Below are 20815 nucleotides of genomic sequence, written 5' to 3' on the forward strand. Positions count from 1 at the left end.
TCAAGCTATGGTGGATTAATACATGTTGAGAGAACAAAACGCTGATCTTTTGGTAGTGTAGCTCAAATCAAATTGATTACATTGATTTTACATCTTCTCTTTAGTGTCGTACTTTAAAATATCCTATCAGCACTACATAGTACAGAAGTTTGAGCAGTACCGATTCCTTGTTTTAGACTCTTAAGAAATTACTTTCCAATCGTTTTTATTGCATCGTGGTGAATCGGATGAGGTGGGAAATAAAATTAACCATGTTACTTGGGCAGTGGCCACGTTCCAAGCAACCTGCAGCATTTAGCTGTCAATTGTTGTTCGTCTGCTAAAGGGAAATGGCGTACTTTCAGGCGTGTAAATGACTGTCCGTCAGTTGATGTTGTGCTCTACCTTTCCTTGTCTAGACAAGCGATATTATTAGGATAAGGTCTTTCATGTTAATTCGAATTTTGCATTTAGCCTAACAAATAAATCTGTATACACATGCATTAACATTTTGACTGAAATCAGCGGAAAGCTTATAGCCTGCTCAGCTTCTGTCGCCAAGACAAATAGTGCTTTATTGTACACTTTAATGTAGTAAACTAGATCTTGTCAACACAGACAGTCGCATATACACGTACACCAGCCGTCAAAAACAAACCTGCCGTTACGGACGAATAATTTCCAAAACAACGTTCAATACAAACCACAGGGTAAAAAGTTAGGACGGATTCATGCGAAGAGAACCAGCCATAGATTTTCAGTAATTTTGGAAAGCGCTAGTTTATAAGTATCGATCAAAAAATATGTATCTCACTCACGCTTTGATTGCATTTGTTAATATATATCTAACGTGGTGATCTAATTCATGAAGACAAGGCCCTAGCCCTGAGGTTGAGAGGCCTTAGACACAGTTGTAAATTAGACAGTCAGAGATTCTAATAAATATTTGTTTATAAGTATGTAGTGTATTCAATGTACAATTTAAGAAACTTGGAGAGAAGACGGTTGGTGGAATCTTGGACACACTAATTTTTGCTGTAATAACATGTGACGTTAATTGAAATCGCCACACAACACAGAGGATTCAACAAATGCTACAAGGCGAAATGATTCACGATGTCAAAATTGAAACTATCCCTCTTGTCGTAAAGTCGGCACAACAGAAAACAACAGAAAAAAATCGGCCGAACTCGGCTTCGTGTGAGAGCCCCTTTACGTATATAGGGTTTCTAAGAAATTGAGTAAATCGCATACGTTAAACGTCATATTTAGTGTTTAGTAACTCATGGTATATGGTTTAATGTTAGAATATAATTTTCCGTTTGTTGGACTAACAACATGAATTTTACCATTAACGCCTGACGAACCTCTGACGTCACTGCCCTTGATTATCGCTCGCCCACCCGTGCCAGGTGTCCTTAGCATGAGAACAACCATGGGAGTAATACAATTAAAATTAAAATATATATATAATGCTTCTTAGGTGGCTGGTTTGATGTTTAAAACAGGAAACATTTCATTTCTGGTGATTTCTGTATACATGCATATATATTTGTCTCCATATATTCTCGTACGAAAATACTTTTATTTCTACATTTATTACATTTGATGCGATAAGAGCCTTCCAAAATGGAAATCTCATACAATTCATGCACGCATGGCCTATTTGGCAATGAATTAAGGTTTGCACTGAATTATCACTGTGTCCTGATGAATTCGTGAAATTGGTATTCTGTTAGTTTCACTTAACTTTCAATGTTAATACTACATGGAGAGATTTTTTTTGGTTGGCTTGATATTAACAATGTAACAAAATAAGCCATTGAATTCATTTAAAATGTGTTCACTGGTTGCATGAATTTTGATCTCTTCATACAAGAGAACTTCATACAAGAGAACACAAAACTGTTTCCGTATAGTTCGTTTTATCCCAATGTTGTATGTCATGCTGTTATGCCTACTTTGGAGTCAAAATATTCGCCTTTCTGCTTTTAAAATATCAGTACCCTGTATTATTCCGTGCCTAAAGTATCCCAGTGCCCATATTCGACAGAGAGAGAGAGAGATGATCAAAATTAATTCAACAAACTTTCAGCGAGGACTTGTAAACAGGACAATCCCCGTGGAACAAATTGACCATGATTGCTTTAGTATAGACCACCAGGTCCCTCAGGCGGATAGATCGGCAATAATCGAGAGGAATCGGCTAATTCCGGCTCTTATCCTCAATAAGGCGGCTTCCTGGACTGAAGGGTAGAGACAATAGTTCGCCTCTAGGGACCTTTCAAACAGTGAGCGCTATAGAGTGATTTGTACCAGACCAAGGCTGATATTGTGCAGGCAAACACTGCCCTAACTTGTTTAACATGGTATCAGGTATTCCTTTGATAATGACTCAATGAACTACTTCAGTGCCGTAAGCCCTGGGGAGCACTTTGACTCGTACATGAGAATGCTGCTGCCGTGGGGATAGAGGATGGAGAGTTGACAGGGCGTGAATGGGTTGCCACCTTTAGCACTTCCGACAGGTCCAGTCCTATCCTCCCCAATTGGAAACCAGCAATTTCCCGGTATTTCCAATGATATGGACATTTCTGACCAAACCATTATCCGTAAGCCTATTATACCCGGTACTTCTCTGGGGTAATTTGTACGATCCAAGCCATAAAACAAAGCTAGTCCATCTCTGGATTCGGCAGGTAGAGTTCATTAAGCTTAATTGGACAAAATGCAAAGTTAGAGTAGCAGCGATTATCTGCGAAATGCAGTGTCTGTTTCGGCTTTATTACCAGCGGCTTTTCCGAAATGGAATGCCATGGAGGCTGGGTAAATTGCTAAGCTAGAGCACGTGTAAATGGTCGAGGCAAAAGCAAGAGGAGACGCCGACAGAAGTGCCCCCAATATATTGCCGCAACCCAGGCGTCCACCAATTAAATAACCGCCGTTCAAACGGCTCCCACGCGCGCATGCGTCTTTCAATTTGCACTTATAACTGAGGTGTGTTGTTTGAATTCGGGGGCTTAAATATGAACACTGTTGCCTACTGTACAAGATGGAAGTGTGTGTTTGACAGTAGACAGAAGGCCTCTGAGCTCACTGGACAGTGTTCTGGCAAAACATGCTTGCTATCCGTGTGTTACATTTGAGTGTACTGATTGTTGGGTTAGTCTGCCTGGGAAGTTTTGTCGCCGGCTTGACAGAAGATGGTGCAGCTGCTGAGTCCGAACTCCTCAGGTCCATCTCAGCTCTTCGGGGAATTTTACGCTACTTTGCGAAAAATTACAAGGAAGTAAATTTAGATGCTGTCATAGGAACTCGAATGGTAGACGGTGAGTATTTAAGGCTGATATTTTATGTATTCTTTTAAAAAGCTTATAGATTCCTTGATAGCCTTACAACATGCATTTCCAGTCTGCAGAAGCAATTTACCTGGTTGTAACTTTTACAAAATGTTATGTTCTATTTGTTTAATTTTAACTCACGAAACGTAGGTACTTTAGTGAAATACCAGAGTATGGACATGTGAACTTGGAATCATGCGATAACGCTGCTTGTCTCGGTTTATATATGATAATGTTACTGATATTCGACATCACTTACAACTGATACTGAAAACCGGCAGAACTGTGCCGGAGGGCAAAGATATATTATTCTGATTCAGCAGAAAACAGCTATATCATCAGAGCTATCTCCGAGCAATTCATTAGCGTTGGATCAGACGCGTCACCCGAGAGATCGCCATTGCTGCAGAGAATGGATATTAAAATATGGATGTACATGTCCCATTATGTAGACATATGATAGATATTTGACAATGAGGGACCATCTACTGGACAGTAAAACCGTGTATATAGCACTAAGTATATAGTGGTGCCTATAACACGGATTTCTCATTCAGAATGGAATAGTAATATATCGCATTTTATGTAATAATAAATATAAGGTCTGCTGATAGTAAACAGTGTGTGCCTTTTTAGTCCAAGTTTATCCAACATTACCATGACGATGGCGAACAGCTTAGGAGAAAATCCGCACCGAGACAGAAAGAAGAGAGCTTTAGTTATAGCAAATGCAGGGTTTATTCAGAACTCAAATTAGAGGCTGTCTCACGCGAAAATTCACGCTGTCGATTTCTCAAATTGAAATAATCGGATTTATCTTGGACTCATTTAAAATTCGTCAGTAAGTCCGAGGATTACTGTGCCCGAGTTACTCGAATCTCCTTTTTCACTCAGACTGGTGAGCTCATTGTTCTGACCTGGTCAGGTTGTAGTCGACAACAAGCTACCTGTTGTGGCCTTTGTACTTGCTTTAGGAACCAAGTGTTTTCTCCCCATTTGGTATTCATACGTCGTTCTTGTTTCCAGAATCTGTCTTTATTGGCAGAAATAGAATTCAGAGCCCAGTGAGAAGAACAGTATCTGTTGCTTCGCGGGCTAAGTCCATTGGTGGCCCGACCACATCTGTGCTAATCTAGTCCTGTCAGTCCCCATCCAAAGCAATCTTCCACCGACGAGCAGATAATCTCTGAGATGATGAGAGTCCCCTGGCTCGTGTTAAACTGCCGCCTGACCAAAGCTATCCGTTCGCTTCACAAATTCAGAGGCTTCGTATCACTCCGTGTTTCGTTTCCGACGCTTAGACCACAACGTTTCAACAATATCATTCGTCTTTAATTATCTATTCATTGGCGTAGTTCTGGGAAAGCCACTGAAATATAACACGCTCTCTGGTCGGATTAAGGCATTATACTGAGGCCATATATCTAACTGAGTTTACGACATATATCTGCATCTTATCCTGCATTTTGTTAGATTTTGTGAACATCAAATCCTCCAAGTACTGAACGTCAAATTTGGTTTCTCTATAGGTGAATACTGCGATCGTTAAATAATTTAACCCAGAAGTATTATATACGTAAAACGGGTGTAATTGCACAAAGTTAAATCCCGGACAGGCTTAGGCGTTGAAATGGAATATTCAGTGGAATTGTCGCCACTTACAAAAATGAAAAATATGTATGACATATTCTGTGGACAAAAACAAAACTGACTGACTTGCTGACTTGTAAATAACATGTTAACCGGGGCTAAATCAGACCCTCTGGATAGGTAACTTGAACAGGGCAATATTCCATATTAGCAAATACAGGCCATCAGCGAATGTCATTAGGAATACTGCATCCTGCTGGATCAGAATTGCTTTACAAGATAAGGTTTGTAAGCTCACTACTTTGGAGGTCAAATAACAAATCAAGAGACACATTAGATAATCGGCCTATGTAATGATATTATTGTCTGCTTCACACTGCATGGCTTCCACATTTGTTTTGATAGGCATCCATATTAATGGTAAATTCCAATGTATATTGCACCGACGTAGTGTCAGAACGGGAAATTGTTTGTAGTTTTTTTTTTTTTGACACTATATGACAATCCCCTTACAGGCTAACAGGATCGCTCTGCCCTGTTAAGAAATGGATAACCTGCAATTAATAGACTGACCTCCACCAGCTGACGAGCACTATATATATCGTATATATGGATCTTTGGACGCAGGTTTTAAGCTTTGAAAATCTCTATGGATTGAAATATTTATTTATGCGATGATGTCATTTATCTCCTCATGGAGTTAGTCTACACTCCATTACGATCTGTCAACTATCTATTACACTGCATGGGGTTCCATTTCGCAATACGCTACAACAAAAATTGTGCCAAATTTCTATGGGTATGGGAGGTGGTAACGTGACAGGCTGTTTACTGCCAAGAAAATCGCTCTATTAAACGATAAATTACGTTTTTATGTGATACCTAATATCTCATATTCACCGTAAGTATCCTTTTCTTTTTCTCCGTCTATGTGTCCTGAAAGCTTTTGGATAAGCACGATTCCAGTGAGTGTTTTGTCTTGCTACATGACTTTCTAAATGAGTAATGTAGCGCCATCAGATTCAGTTTACGCCAACTAAATGTTCTTATATCGACTTAAACATTTTGGTGGCCAATTCAACAGAGTTTTTGACATGCAAGATACGCGTTATTATCAAAATTATATGTGCGTAAAATGCATAGTTGACCTGCACTTAAAATCTCAGTGATAAAGCTTGGGGCAACCAATCACGGTTTGGACAAAAAATAAATAATAGTAAAACTAGAAACTTGTGGTCCAACAACCAAGAACTTGATGACAGTTGGCTAACTATTAAAAACAACAATCAAATAAATAATAGAGTAAACTGAGCAGGAAAGAGAAGACCGTGGCACACACCAAATGTGTGTGCTCTGATAGAGACCATGGCACAGCTATAACAATGATGGGAAATATAATATACTATTCATTCCTGAAGGAACTAAACTAGATAAGAATGGGACACATGAGGGATAATGGACCATTGCCCAGTGATTAAACATACGTTAAGTATTAATTAATATCTGGATAATAATTAACATTGAAATTTCACCAGTAATTAAGCACTGAGTGCAAAGTGGCATGTGCAAAGAGTAAATGAGCCCTGCGCACAGCTTGACAAGGGTAAGCTGGTCTATACAGTATATTTCAAATCAAACTTTCAACTCCTGTTTTCAGTGAACCATTTTTCGGTAAAAACTAGAGGGAAAATAGTTACAAAAATGTAACTGGGAGTCTTCGAGGATGCATTCAGAAGATGTAGTTTACACTGACTGTTAGCAGGAGGTCTCAGCCAGTTAGCAACGTCACCTTTATAACAGTTATGCACCTTGGCCTAGTATTACACAATATTACCAATGTTCATTTCTACGTCGCTTCAACTGACCAGGTGCAATCAGGAATTAACAGGTACGGGAATGGTACAAGGAGTTTGAATTCTGTGCATGCGGTTCGGCGACAAACAAAATTCATTTCATTATTCGTACCGCTCATCGCTTAAACCAGACATGAAAATTGATACCCGTTTAAGTACAATTTGTGTTAATTTTTCAGTAATCCTGTGTTTTAGTATATTGTATAGTCGATCAACCTTTTCATACACCCTGTCCGTATTGAGGATTTAAACCCGTTAATTCCATTAAAGTAGCATATATTACCATAAGTTTTTGAAAATGTTATCGGAATATGCGGCATTAAATGGGGCGATTTTCTAGGGATCTGGCAAAGGGCTGTGTTTTACTCTGGACACTCCGGTTTATTCCAACTATATAACCATTCCTCCGTCATATTGTTGAAACAAGTGTTCAGATAAATAAATTTTGACGATAACCGCCCTTCTATGTTTTAAACGCATGCTATATCATTAATATGTTTCCTTTGCATCTTTGAAAATAATACCTATAAACCTTAGCGCGTAAGAAAGCAATTATGTGTATGACTTGGTTTTCTTTCCATTCTTGAAATCGGATTAAACTCTCTCCTATCCTTGAAGTTGGGGTGTTTACATTTTCTCTTAAATCATTGTTGAGCGAAAAACATCTCACACTGCTTCATGTAGTTCATTTATTAAAATAAACATAAAATCGCCTCCGAAAAAATTTTAATTACTTTATCATGAGTAACAATGTATTTTTAATGACACTAACACTGAGCTTTAAAAGTCATCAGTCAATATAAAGGGATGTATATAAACATAAGTTGAATTTTTATGGGACACGGACCCATGTCCTCCCCCACCTGGCCATCGTTGCCGCCTACTTAGCCTTGAAATGATTACATAAAGCTTAATCATTTTTAGTTATGTGACATCATGACGTCTACGGTTTCAGTTTAGCTTTTCCTCTCACCCAAGCCATTTTTTGCACTGGTCTCGCTGTTTGGTTTGGTCGTGTCGGATTCAGCCATCCGGTAGATGGTGAATCAACACCAACCACTCTTCTTCCATCGTAAAACATGATGTGTTTATTCGAGGAGGAATGGAGAACGTTGATCACCGAGAGGACAGTATGTCATTATCTCTGCACCATTAGAAAAGAGTTATATCAAAGCAGGAGTCACGTATGTTGTGGCCAGATCGATGTGCACAGCGGCTAATTCGCCTTTCCGGTCACCGTTTGTATGGAGATCAGAGCGCGACCTGGGTGCCATTCAAGATGTCCAGCTCATTTTACGCCGTGTTCAATCCTCGATCTCGCAGACTTGAAAAACCATTAAGCACTTAATCAAGGATCTATAAACCAGGCTAACTGTGGACGGCAAGCATGATGGCGACAAACTACAATAATTTGTTTTAGCATCCCTGGGAGAAATCGGCCATTAAAGTCATGTCTCCGGAGAGAGATGTCAGCGTGTAATGGCCGACGTTATCCGCGTTCTCGCCTAGGCGTTGTTCAAACAGACCCGGGTCATTGAACAGGCTTTAAGTCCCACCTTAACTCCAGTCACTGCTGATATATAACTGTATAGCAGACGCGCTGTCTGGACGCCTACAGGATGTTTGTCACCTTATACAGTTCGGACATAAGCATGGAATTTTGCAAATAAACTTACGCACTTTGCCATATTAAGGTTATCAAGAAAGTCCTTAATTACGTTTTGGAGCACTTGAAATCATTCACGACATGAATTTTGTATGGGGAAATTCATCGAGCGTTGGTTATTATTTTATAGGTGTTCACAGTTACAGACCTATACTCGAAATAGATGCATTCGTTACATTTTGACATAATTGCTAGGTATAACCAAATGAATTAAGGACAAATAAAAACAAAACCAAACTTTGACCTCATGGATACATTAAGCGAATGGAGATATATCATAGTCCTACAGAGAATCAAAATATATAAGCACGTTGGTTAAAAAATCATTAATACAAGCTGGCGTTCAGGACGACATTTCCTGTCTGCGGCGATGCATACACCAACGCCAAACGCTTCAAGAAATATTCCACTAAATTCGACAGAAAGTATGGTACTAATTAAGGGATAGCAGTTAACTCTGTGGGCAAACGGACTAAATGCAAATGAAATGTAATGTGTTATATTTGTTAAACTAGATCTTCTGCTGATTGAATTATGAAAACATCGATTTATTTGACTGACATTTTATCCCATCATCAAGAAAATTTCACTTATACTGCGGGGGACATCGTCAAGACACACGGATGTTGAGATGCGGTTAGTCTCTTAGAAAAGTATATGGCGAGGCATTTTGATTTGAAATGAGGGTAGATCACTCGGGCAGCAAAGGCCCATGTTGTTACATGTGCACATACAACGGAAACAACCATAAGCAGTTCTTAATCAATCTGCTTAAAATACTGCCACCATGATTATTGTTTGTTTTGATCATTGCTATAAATTACATTTGTTGTAGAATATAGCGCCCATTAAAAAATTACTGAAAAAAGCTTCCCATTTTCAAGATACTTTGCAAAGTATTGAAGTAATGAACTCCAAGGAATATATTTTAAAAGAAACTGTCACCCGATCAAAGTTCACTACCAGCCAAAGGCGATAACGGGAAGTTCCAAAATTACAGACTTTGACTGAAGACTATAATTTACGAGTATTTCTATCCCTACTCGCCCTTCGAGCAGTTTTAAACAACCTGCCTACACCTCTGAACTGAGAGAAGTTACCTAATACATCAGCCGAAGTGCCCCATTGTGAAAGACAATGTAACGTCAACTGTGGGCGGGATAGTCAACAAAGCAATAAGCTCAATTCTATAGACGTTAAAAACAAGCCATTATTTTATGTTTGCTGTGCCTCAGGTGGCAATGGGGTTGGTTTTAACCTTAAGAGCAATCTAAAAATAACAACAAATCGATTGCCTTAGCAGCATATAATAAATTTGAGTTGGAAACACAAGACTGACTTCTTAAAACTATGCTGAGAACAAACTTTTGAAAGTATCGACCTTCAGTTGTAAGCCCTTGAATGGTCAACAAATTTACTTAACTCATCCAGCCACGGTTATTCACTTTTGCCGAATAGGCCTATACATAGATCATACATATCATGCCATCAGTGAGAAGAAACGCAACTTGTTGATACGAAGAAACTTTTGGTTACAGACTTTTTACTAATAAGCCGTAAATTTCTCAGTGTTCAGTCCTTTTGTTTGCAGGCTTCAGCTCTAAGGTCTGGTATAGTATACAACTGTTACACAGAAATCCTCACAGTGTAGGAATTGTCGATTTAAACATTATTTGGATCTGTTTGCAGGTCAGCTGAAGGTCCTTTTGCGTCGATTAGAAGACAGTGATATTGTACTTCGTCGTGATTGTCAAGATGCCATCAAGGAGATGCAACTCTCGGCGCAAGAGATTAGTGACTCGGCCATTCCATACATTGCTAAAAATGCTCCAGCTTACTTTCAAAGTATGCCAAGCCTTTCACACTATGATTATTCTTTTTGGGGTTATGCAAGCCATTTTCCACCATCATTAAGTAGCTGTGAAATTCGTACTTTCGTACTCTTGTAATGGCAGACTTATAGGCTGATTATTGTCAGTGACGGATTCTTGTAATAGTTCCATTTTATACTTACACCAGAAATGAGTTTCTTTTGTCATTTTCAAGCTGCTCAATAAAAACATTTCTTCTAACATCGTCCTGGCTTTCTCTTCGGCTGTAAGTGGGAAGGTCTGTCAGCAACCTGCGGATGGCCGTGAGTTTTCCCCGGGCCCCGCCCGGTTTCCTCCCACCATAATGCTGACCGCCGTCGTATAAGTGAAATATTCTTGAGTACGGCGTAAAACAGATTAGATAAATCAAATCTAACATTGTCCGACAACTGCATAGATTAATAAAAGATGTTCTTAAGTATTCATCCACCGTATATAAAGGCACTTACATTGCTTGAAATTATATTACTGAAATATTGTTTTTATCATACAGAAATCGGAGCAATTTTAAACAAAGGATTTTGGGAAATAGATATGCCGAGTCGTGACCTTGACCCCGCCCTTGTGGTACCATCTCGCGGAGAAGGCGAAGCTATGCATGAAGAGGATTCTGATAACTGTCTTGCCGAATTTTTTGGAACTGGGTAAATTTTGTTACATTGCGGTTTGATTATTTCATTAGAATTAAAACATTTTGTTTCAAGTGGCTAATAAACATTAAAATAATGCATGTGGTTGTACTTTTTAATATGGGTAAAGTCTGATATATTTGCTTTAACTTTACATGATTTTTCATCTATTTTAATTTCACCAATTAAATGGATTCTCTCAATGTGTCTATGACAACGGTATATATGTATATATGTTATGGACAGAGCGCTCAGGACCTCTGAAGGCCTGTGACTGTACTGTAAATTAATTCCGCTTAATCTGTGACTAGGGAAGGATGCTTATATGAACAACTGCAATGAAGGCGCGAGTGAGATGCCCATATTTGTATTTGACCTGGAAACTACTTACAAACTACCGGTTAGAATTAAGAATGGGATTTATTCCTAGAAAATGTACTTCCCTGCATCGCTGACTGCTTCTCTCTATGTATTATTTCTTACATATTACTTTGATAACTGGTGCTATACGTTGTTTGGAAATGGATCTTGCAATTAATGGCTTGGACCGTCTCTTCGTAGCTCACAAGTTTGATGTCGGACTAGATGACATTTTTACCATTACTATCAAACTGCATGGATGGGTCTATTCCCGACACTAGAATTAGAGGGCCTAAGGATTTGAAAGGGAGTATGGATGTGAACATCAAGTCCTATCCTGGGAATCTAAATCGTGCATAAATGTTAGAGAGAGAGACATTAAAGTGATTTGGTATAATAAAAGACTGAGCTGGCTTTTGTCTAATTATAGAGAAGTACGCAATGTAAGATCAAAGGAAAATCTTGAATCCCAGTGGAGCCTGTTTGATGCAAAGTGTACGAGGAGATTACGACAGAATTAGTTTAACACTCAGTGTCCTTGTCAGGCTTTTGTTACTGCTGCAAAAAAAGGAGCGGATTTAGTAGTTAGAAAACACGTTCTGACTTGTGGGTTCACGATAGGGCAGTGGTCAAAAGGCAAATAAATTGTTGATTGATAGAGCAAATAATCCATCAAAGGCACAGGAAGACGCTGACATTTCTTGTGAACTGAAAGAACACCCTGCGACAAAAACATCTTTGCCAAAGGAAATAAAGTCCATGAAAGATTATCCTTCTGTGCAATGGAACGTTGATTGGAATAAATCTGGCTGTAACTGAAGCAAGAAAATTTGACTAACGACCAGCTTCTTGAATTGGAACAATTGTCTCTCCGATTTGAACAAATTTCCCTTACATTTATCGGACTGAAAACAGGTCAATAAGAGCGAGAGAGAAGCACGTAGTATGTTAATGATTGGGATCGATTGGAAAGGAGGTTTTCTCGTGATACTTGAAGCACATTATCTAACCTTTGCCATCATTTAAAATGTTATTCCTTAAGATAAGAATAGCAATGTAATCGTCACTAAATTGAAGATACTTCAAGTTATATTCAATTTTCGATACTACTCATCATAACTCATCTAAAGAGTAGTAAAAATTAACTCTCATGCCTCATCTTTTCATCAACCAAATTGTGTGGTATCGCACAGAATCGAAACAGTTCACTTGCTACACGGCCTCACTATTTCTTAACGACACCAGAAGTCTGTTTGGAACAAGGAACATTTGGCTTTGTCAAACTGGGGTAAATTGACAAAAGGCTGTATATCACCGGTTCGGTGTGACCATTTGCAAACTCTCACACTGTCGTTTTACCCTCTATGCTGTTGACTTTTTGTATTTCATGCCTGTATAAACCGGTATATACCGGGACTCCTCTAGGCCTGGTGCCTTTGCATTGATTTCATGTGCTTTTTTATTAAATGTGCTAACAACACAGCATTCGTAGGGTAATTCTAGACCAGTGACCTTTACTAGACTGCAACTGACATCCCTGCATTGATTTTTTTTACCTTATCCTGGTCAAGCCATGGTGCTAAAGGGTTACTAGTGTAAATTCCTACACTACTTAAACATTTACATGAAGAGTTAAAATAGTACCCTGACTAAGGCAAATTGACACGAGGCCGTATTTCACCATTTATAAGCTTCGTCTATAGACGGTACAGTTTGTAGTATCGTCTTGATCAGTTCGACAAGTGAGGTGAAAATAGAACAAGTCTATGTTGCTAAAGCCGTGTTCAGACAATGCTACATTTCGAGTGCTACAGTCACGTGATATAGTGCATGTCACGTTTCAATTCCATTAGACGAATTCGAATCGTGGGAAACAGTTTTTCATATTCATTTAATGAATCGATACGATACATATCGTCTTGTGATTGCGGGTTTACGAGTCGGTGTCAAAGACATTACAATTTTAACCTACGTCAACAAATAGCCTACTCACATTTATCATCTCCAACACACAAATCAACATTTTAATTATTATGTAAGTAATAGTGCGATTGGGCTGAGTGTTGGAGAATGGGCTGGAAAATGGGCATCCCCATTTTATATGGGAAAATATCACATCCATGAGGATTACGAAAACACTGAACACGCATTTCTACGTTATGAAGCTAAAAAAATTGTTGTATTCCGCTGTTAGCTTTTTTTTCTTCATATCTTGATATCCGCCCGTGTTTCTTCCTCAGGCCTCACACGACTGTGCCTTGTACAATATCCGATCACTGCTGGCGCCTCATGACACAACCAGGTTATCAGGCCTATTCTTTGTCCCATCAAGTATTTTACCTGGAAATAGGAAAACAGGTACGCTCAAAATGGTCTTAGTTAGGATATGTTCTGACTTGTTTTTCCAGGGAATAGGCCTCGATTACTGTTTTTGACTAAATATACAGTGCGTGGTAAGTGTATATGTGTTCAATGAAAGTAGATGGGAAAAGTTGCTGCTTTTTCACGGTGAATGAGTGAGCGAGTGAGTGCTTGGGGTTTAACGTCATACTTAACAATTTTAGAGTGTATGTAATGTGCCTCCTTGTTGCAGGACGGATTTTCACTGCTTTTTTGTCTTGTGCTGCTTCCCTTGAGATGACTTACCGAAGGTAAGTAAGCCGTACCAGCCGAGCCATTATACTGATACGGGTCAACCAGTCATTGCGCTATCGCCTTAATTCTGAACGTCAAGCGAAGAAGTTACGACTTCCTCTTTTAAGGTCTTAGTTGTGACCCGACCCGGGATTGACCTTGGATCTACCGTCCCCGATGTGGAGCTAAAAAAATAGAGGCCGGCCCTTCTTTATGAATACAACGCAAAATATACAATGTACAGTAGTATATAATATTTGTTGGCAACGAAATTACCACAATGTAACGTCGTTTAGCATATGTAATATTTTTCAGTGGTCTTTATAATACTGGCATAGCTTATTCAGATGTAGAATATGACATGGGCTTGAAGAATTGTGGAAAGGCCAGTCTCATGGGAAAAGTTAAAAAACAAGTAGAAGGTCAGCCATCGCAAGCGAAAATAGCTTTGAGGTTATTAGGAAGACCGCCTCATCAAATTCGTATTGGTCAAGTACACTCCGCGACATTTTATGACATTAATACGGGAGTTCGCAATCAATCCCTGAAGAGTACCGCTTTCCCTTTAGGCCTTCACTCCTGCAATATGAACTTGTTCGTCGGTCAGCTCGTTAGCTAAAACTTATTGTTGTATAAAACAATATAAAACGCTTTTTTTGTTTATCCGTCCAGTTTGGTTGCGGTGCTCAGATGACAGAGAAGGCTGTCCAGAACAGACAGCAGCCCCCGGACGCCTTGGCTGGAGCGTTCTGCGCAAACATGCTGGCTGAGGCTAAACGTGTAGCCGACGCTGACTACCCAGTGAACAAACAGGACCTCTTCATGGAACAAGGTTAGTTAAAATGTCACCACTGGCAATCGCCTGCCGGATACAGTTCCGTTCCGGGGCGGGTCAAGTTGAAGATATTGTAATCGGCGGCTTGATCCTTTCCTGCATGGTGTAATATCTGCTTCAAACTTCTTGTATATATTTCAACATAGAAATTGATAGGCTAAATTAAGTCTTCCTTAACATGAAATGTCAGCCACTTGCATCCCTGTTGCCATAACTTTTAACCTCACCACGTGCAACCCTCATCCGCTGTATGCATGATCTGTGCGTTTATAAAATGAACGACCGTCTGTCTATATGTGTGCCTGTCTGTTCGTCTGTCTATACGTCTGTCTGTGCATCCGTCTGTCTACATGTCTGTCTGCCCCTCTTTCCTCTGTGTGTCTGTCCCTCTGTGTGTCTGTCACTCTGTCCGTCCGTCTGTATATATGTCTGCCTTTCCCACCGTCTGTTAGCTCATCCGTGTGTCTGTCTGTGTGTCTGTCTGTCTGTCCGTCTGTCCGTTTGTCTGTCGTTTGTCCCTCTGTTCGTCCCTCTGTTCGTCAGTTTTTCTTTCTCTCGGCCGTGTATACCCGTGTTTACCAGATTACTAATTCGCACACATATATACTATTTGCAAGAAAAAATAGATATCCCTTCGTGTCTGGCCTAAAGTTCCAATTTTAATTTGTGAAGGACACAGCGATACAGCGGTAACGATATAGACAGATATAACTTCATGTCCAAACTACAATGTATAATATTTGCTAAATTGTTCTGAATGCCAATGCGCTTTAATTTTTAGTGGGAACATATGACACAAAGATCGCCTGATGGACAATTTCCCTATATCTACTTTATAAATAGGAATATATTTGTTTAGCTGAAACTCTTGTTTAATGTCTACCAGCTGCCCTGTGTGGAATGCTTGGATATCGTCAATTCTTCACCGCCGAGTGGCTGGACACCATTCTATCTTGGCAAGATCACAGCGGGTGTTACGTAATACAGCCAGGCGAGTTTGGACTAGGTAAGGTTCAATACGAACAGAACATCTGGAAACATTGCTGCATACCTGTTTCTCGTGACGTAGATCGACATTGTTTTGATGTAAACCCTTTAAAGCGGGTTTCATTAAGCTATAATATACAATATATTAATACCGAAAGCAGGAATTATATTTATAGATACAGGCATGTGCATATGCACTGTTAAACCCATAACACTCATAGGCGATACTTGTATATATACGCTTGGAAAGCAGGTAGAACTTCCGGTAGCTTCCTCAAGCAAGATTTAGCGAGAAGGAAAAATAAGTAATAGGCAGGGTGGCTTGCCGAAGTTTTAAATTTCAGTGCTTAGACCACACAGGTAATAACAACAGGAGGCACAGTCGATAAAACACATGAATGTGCAATTTAACGACAAGACATCGACATTTAACAGGCTTCTATAATCTTGTCCCGTTTTAGCATGGTACATTATACATGTACCATGAACACATTTACTGGTTTACATTCACTACTATGACTCGTTATGTCTTTTATGAAAACTTCTGATCTTACCACAATGTACAGAAGTATTTGTCATGATTTTCAGCTCGTGTAGGCAATTCTAAATTCAAGCGAAGCCGGGTAAAACGAGAAGAGAAGTCACTGGAGAACGGTTGTTTGTGTCATCGCACAACGGTAGCTGGGGGCGCTGTCGCACTGTACATTCGCTACATCATCGAGTACCTGATGTCACCACTGGCTGCCGGCAAATGAGGAACAGAAACAGGAAAGACACAAAGAAAGAAAGAATGAAGAAAAAAACGACATGAACTCATTTGTTTGGGAGAATTTAATGTTTACGACCTACGTTTAATCAAAGGTACATGCTACTGCTGGCAGACTCATACTAAACTCGAAGTTAAAGAAAACACCTCTCTACCTTATGTACATCAGTCTTCAGGTAATAATGAGTCAATCAACCTGTTATCAATTTTCACAATTTAGCGCGCCTCTGAAATTTAATTCACTTTGATTACAACATATCTTCCTGACATGACTATCATTTACACATGTATCTTCTCCAAAAGGTAAGACTCGTTCTTGTGGTCAACATTGGAGGACAATTTCTTTCTTCTGAGAGAGCTAAGAAATAATTGCCTCTATTATAAAAGGTGCTTACAGCCATTCCACCGTTTCATTGTACACATATATACATTTAATGAACCTCATCTCCTATATGTTTATATTTTTAATTTTTTTTTTTATTCTTTCCTTTCACCCACTGGTTTGACTGTTATAACAAGGAGTTGCCTAACTGCCCAATTTATTTTGCATAATATATGTATGTATGAATTTGAAGTATCCTGTGTACTCCGCGCAAGATATATATGTACAGTGTATCAGTGGGATGCAATGCAATCAGTGTAATAAGGTTATGTATAATGTACACTTCAGTTTATCGACAAAAAAAGAATGAATATGATGTGAAAAAAGTAACATAATAAAGATGAGAAAAAGGTCCCACACGCAATCTCTTCCTGTTTATTGTTGCCTGTGGCGGAAAATAGCCTTGTCCTACCATTATTCTCCCCGGGATAGAGCCCACTGGCCGTGTGCATAGGTCAAGTTGTCTGTTAACTCCGGTCAACTGTCTAAATTAATAATATTACTTCCACCTCGGCAGATGATCATCTTAATTATCAGGTCGCTGCAAACAGCCCACGCCTGCCATTAACGTAATTGCTTACGTCTAAGTTTGGCGAGTTTGTACAAGATGTCTCGTTCTTGACACAGGTTTCCGGGCGCAGACACTTAATCATTTGACATGTGGCCTTGACAACCAGAGTGAGTCTTTAGCTGCATGTGTAAGCAGGGTACAGGAATCACCTTGTTTTATTTCAGTACGATGACTCAGTTTGATGAGTAAAGGAAACACAACTAACCTATTCAAATCAGCGGATGAATATCCCTAGACCAGGCCGGAATTCTCGCTTCGTGTACCTCGCGGTTAGGTATTAGGCACCCTACCTACTGAGTCTCACCCCACTCTCTCTGCTCTAGGTAGGCTGCTTGGGGAACTATTATTGAACTGATATTAACTGATCTGTGGGTAATCTTGTTAGAGTGAGTGAGTGAGTGAGTGTTCAAGGCTTAACGTCGTAGTTAACAATTGTTCAGTCATATGACGACGAAGGAGTCCCTAGAGTACATGTATTGTGCCTCCTTGTTGCAGGACGGATTTCCACCGCTCTTTTATCTCAGTGCTGCTTCCCTGAGAAGCAGCCGAACCGAGGTCATTATACTAATACGGTTCAACCAGTCGTTGCACTTCCCTTTAATGCTGAACGCCAAGCGAGGAAAGTACAACTCTCTCTGTTTAAGTCTTACCCAGGATTGGCCCTGGGTCTCCCGCCCCCGAAGCGGACGCTCCACCAACTGAGCCATCGAGGTCGGCAGACAAAGAGAGAGAGATTCCATTGCCATATACATGGCATATGTACACACGTATCTTTAATATATTGTGCAGTATACAGTCGTAATGAAAGATTTTCTGCATGTATAGATCGTTAAAGATTCGTTAAATATCCCTTGACACAACACAAAACAAACTGCAACGTTATACACATGCGATCAAGTTTCTCGGATTGGCATTCAATTACCTTTGCTCTTTGTCGACGCCAGGGGAACATGTGCGCACCTGACACTGAAATCGACCAACGAACACATGCAGCTGTGCCTGGTATGCAACATTTGTGTCATGTGTGAATGCAACACGCATAATTATGTAATCCCGTGAATATTTATGACAGTACCCTTGCTGTTCAAGTTTCAAAGGCTCTACAATGCTAAGTTTTCCAGTGCCGATTAATCGACATATTTAACCATTGTCGATTAACCCATATGATACTTAACATTGTACAGTCAAGTATATGTACCTGTACTTCAAGGACTGATCACATATTATGCGCTTTTCTTAAAGGATTTTCTACAAAATTCACGTCTTTGAAGTATTCTAGGGAGTATAATAACAATCATGTTATGATTTACTGTTTACTTTCTTACTTTTTGTATCTATCTTTTATGTAAAAACCCTATATATCTGCCGCTTACGAGTGCTTTTGGGTACTCTGCTATTTGAATAAAACATTTATGGATTTTATTAACAGAGAAAACTTATATGCCTAGTGTACAGTGTCATATTGGTTATCACAGGTTTATCACACGACTTGTACGCTATACGATGATCCTGGGCCTACATATATTTTGCTGTTTGAATTATACCGACAAAACATGCAGTGAATGCATTTACTATGCATTATAATATATAATAAATATGTATATTGTCCTCTTGAAGGTTAAAAAGGATTGTCCAGTTTCTTCGCTGTCTCTTTCCTCTCATTTGTACTTTATTTATGGCAAGGAATTCGCTGAAAATTTGTCCTCAGTGCATAACAGAATGATCTGTGCATCTGACCCAGACCTAACCCGATCAACACCTTTATAGTCCAGCAGTAATAGTTCGCCGTAACTAACCCGTGTTAAGTTTTTGACAGAGTACCTGTAAGGCTCATGTGGAACCAGGTGCAGAGGCTCTGGGTTTCTAAGCAATCTATTGTTTTTCACAGTAGCATTTGTAAATGCACAGAAAACAGTTTTTGCTATACATATGCTATCGTTGTTTAACAATACAACCGATCAAGTTACCGTTTAGCTTTCTTCGTTAAACATACAACCCACCGGAAAAGCAAACAGAAAAAAAAATCATTTAACATAAAGGGAACAGAAAATCAAATGCCGGCGGGATAAGTGTAACAGGAAATAATGAAAATACTGTATCCAATATCATATGACGGACGCCGGAAAATAGTCCTGCAAAGTTGACGTTTATATAGGATATAACAGTCCCGTGGGAGGTAAGGTTAATCAAGCCAACGACAGGCCTTTGGGCAATTAACCGCTATATTTGTTCCATTTACAAAAGGAATTACGTTTGGCTGTTCCCAGGTATGCCTGAAACAACAGAATGTGTCCAGGTGATTGTCCCGGACGACGAGCGAATAGTTTTCATTGCAGAGCGACATAAAGCCTACATTTATAGGCATACAGAGAACAATACACATATTTGATATAGGCTTCACACGTCTGTGTACGTCTCTTGTAGTACCGGTAGCATGACCAGTCTGAGTGAATAGAGAATGACAACTTCATTATTCACCATGGTCGCCAGATCAATTGCTTCGAATTATTCCGGAATGAGTGACAGGTCCATTTATTAAGCCTCTGCACTTTAGCTGATAAATGAATGAAGAAAATTGCATTGTGACCATATTTCTTGACAATGAAATGTACGACATTTATGATGCCAATTAGACAGTCATTCGTCACACAAAGTACTGAACTACAAAGATGGAAATAAAGAGCTATTCTGAAATTGACAATTAACCATTGCATGTCCATCCATTTTGAGTGATAGAAGCTGGAAGTGCCCCTGGAAGTGGCGGTATAGCGGACAGGTAAGTTCAGACAGCGTGTCATGTTCACGATTTATACTTTGTAGGGAGTTTCCAAGCTGGTCAATGCGTATGACGCCTTCTATCGTAACGGTGGTTGTGTCAAAACAAAGACAACCCCCGGTGTTTATGATATTTACTGATACTTAGGATACATCAAACTTTCCATAATAAAATACACATGCCTCTTTTGTTCCTGTCTTTAAAATTTCAAACGTGCACCAAAGTATATTCCACATCTGGTAGAGTATAATTCTGGTAAAGCTGTAGATTGCTTGCTACGAGGTTACCTGCAGCCAGAAGTCACTAAATTCAGCATTTGCCTAACAGGAAAGACAAGAGGCCATTACAAGAATCCAGCCGAAAGAGCACGTGGGTATGACGTATACTTAACATTTACATTATTCCACACGAATGAACAGTGTCTCCTTGTGCCGCTACAGGCGTGCTCGTTGGTCAAAATGTATAAGGACAATGTGAAATTAGCCTGTTTATTGGAGATACCTTTAGGTCCATATATCAGAACCTACACAGGAAACCAACAACCTTTAATAAGTCAACTAACATTAGTCTACCAA

At 39.5% G+C, this 20815-nt stretch overlaps 1 protein-coding gene across 1 annotated transcript; it reads left to right on the forward strand.

Moving 5' to 3' along the window:
- Positions 1-3244: 3244 nt before the first annotated feature.
- On the forward strand, positions 3245-17246 carry LOC135461708 (UPF0764 protein C16orf89 homolog). The gene is made up of 7 exons (XM_064738909.1): positions 3245-3308; positions 10119-10274; positions 10794-10944; positions 13530-13647; positions 14596-14755; positions 15645-15764; positions 16334-17246. The coding sequence occupies exons 1-7, from the start codon at positions 3299-3301 to the stop codon at positions 16498-16500; spliced, it is 882 nt and encodes a 293-aa protein (XP_064594979.1). The 5' UTR covers positions 3245-3298; the 3' UTR covers positions 16501-17246.
- Positions 17247-20815: the final 3569 nt, after the last annotated feature.

The sequence above is a fragment of the Liolophura sinensis genome, chromosome 1 (genome assembly GCF_032854445.1).
Source record: "Liolophura sinensis isolate JHLJ2023 chromosome 1, CUHK_Ljap_v2, whole genome shotgun sequence".
Lineage (NCBI taxonomy): Eukaryota > Metazoa > Mollusca > Polyplacophora > Chitonida > Chitonidae > Liolophura > Liolophura sinensis.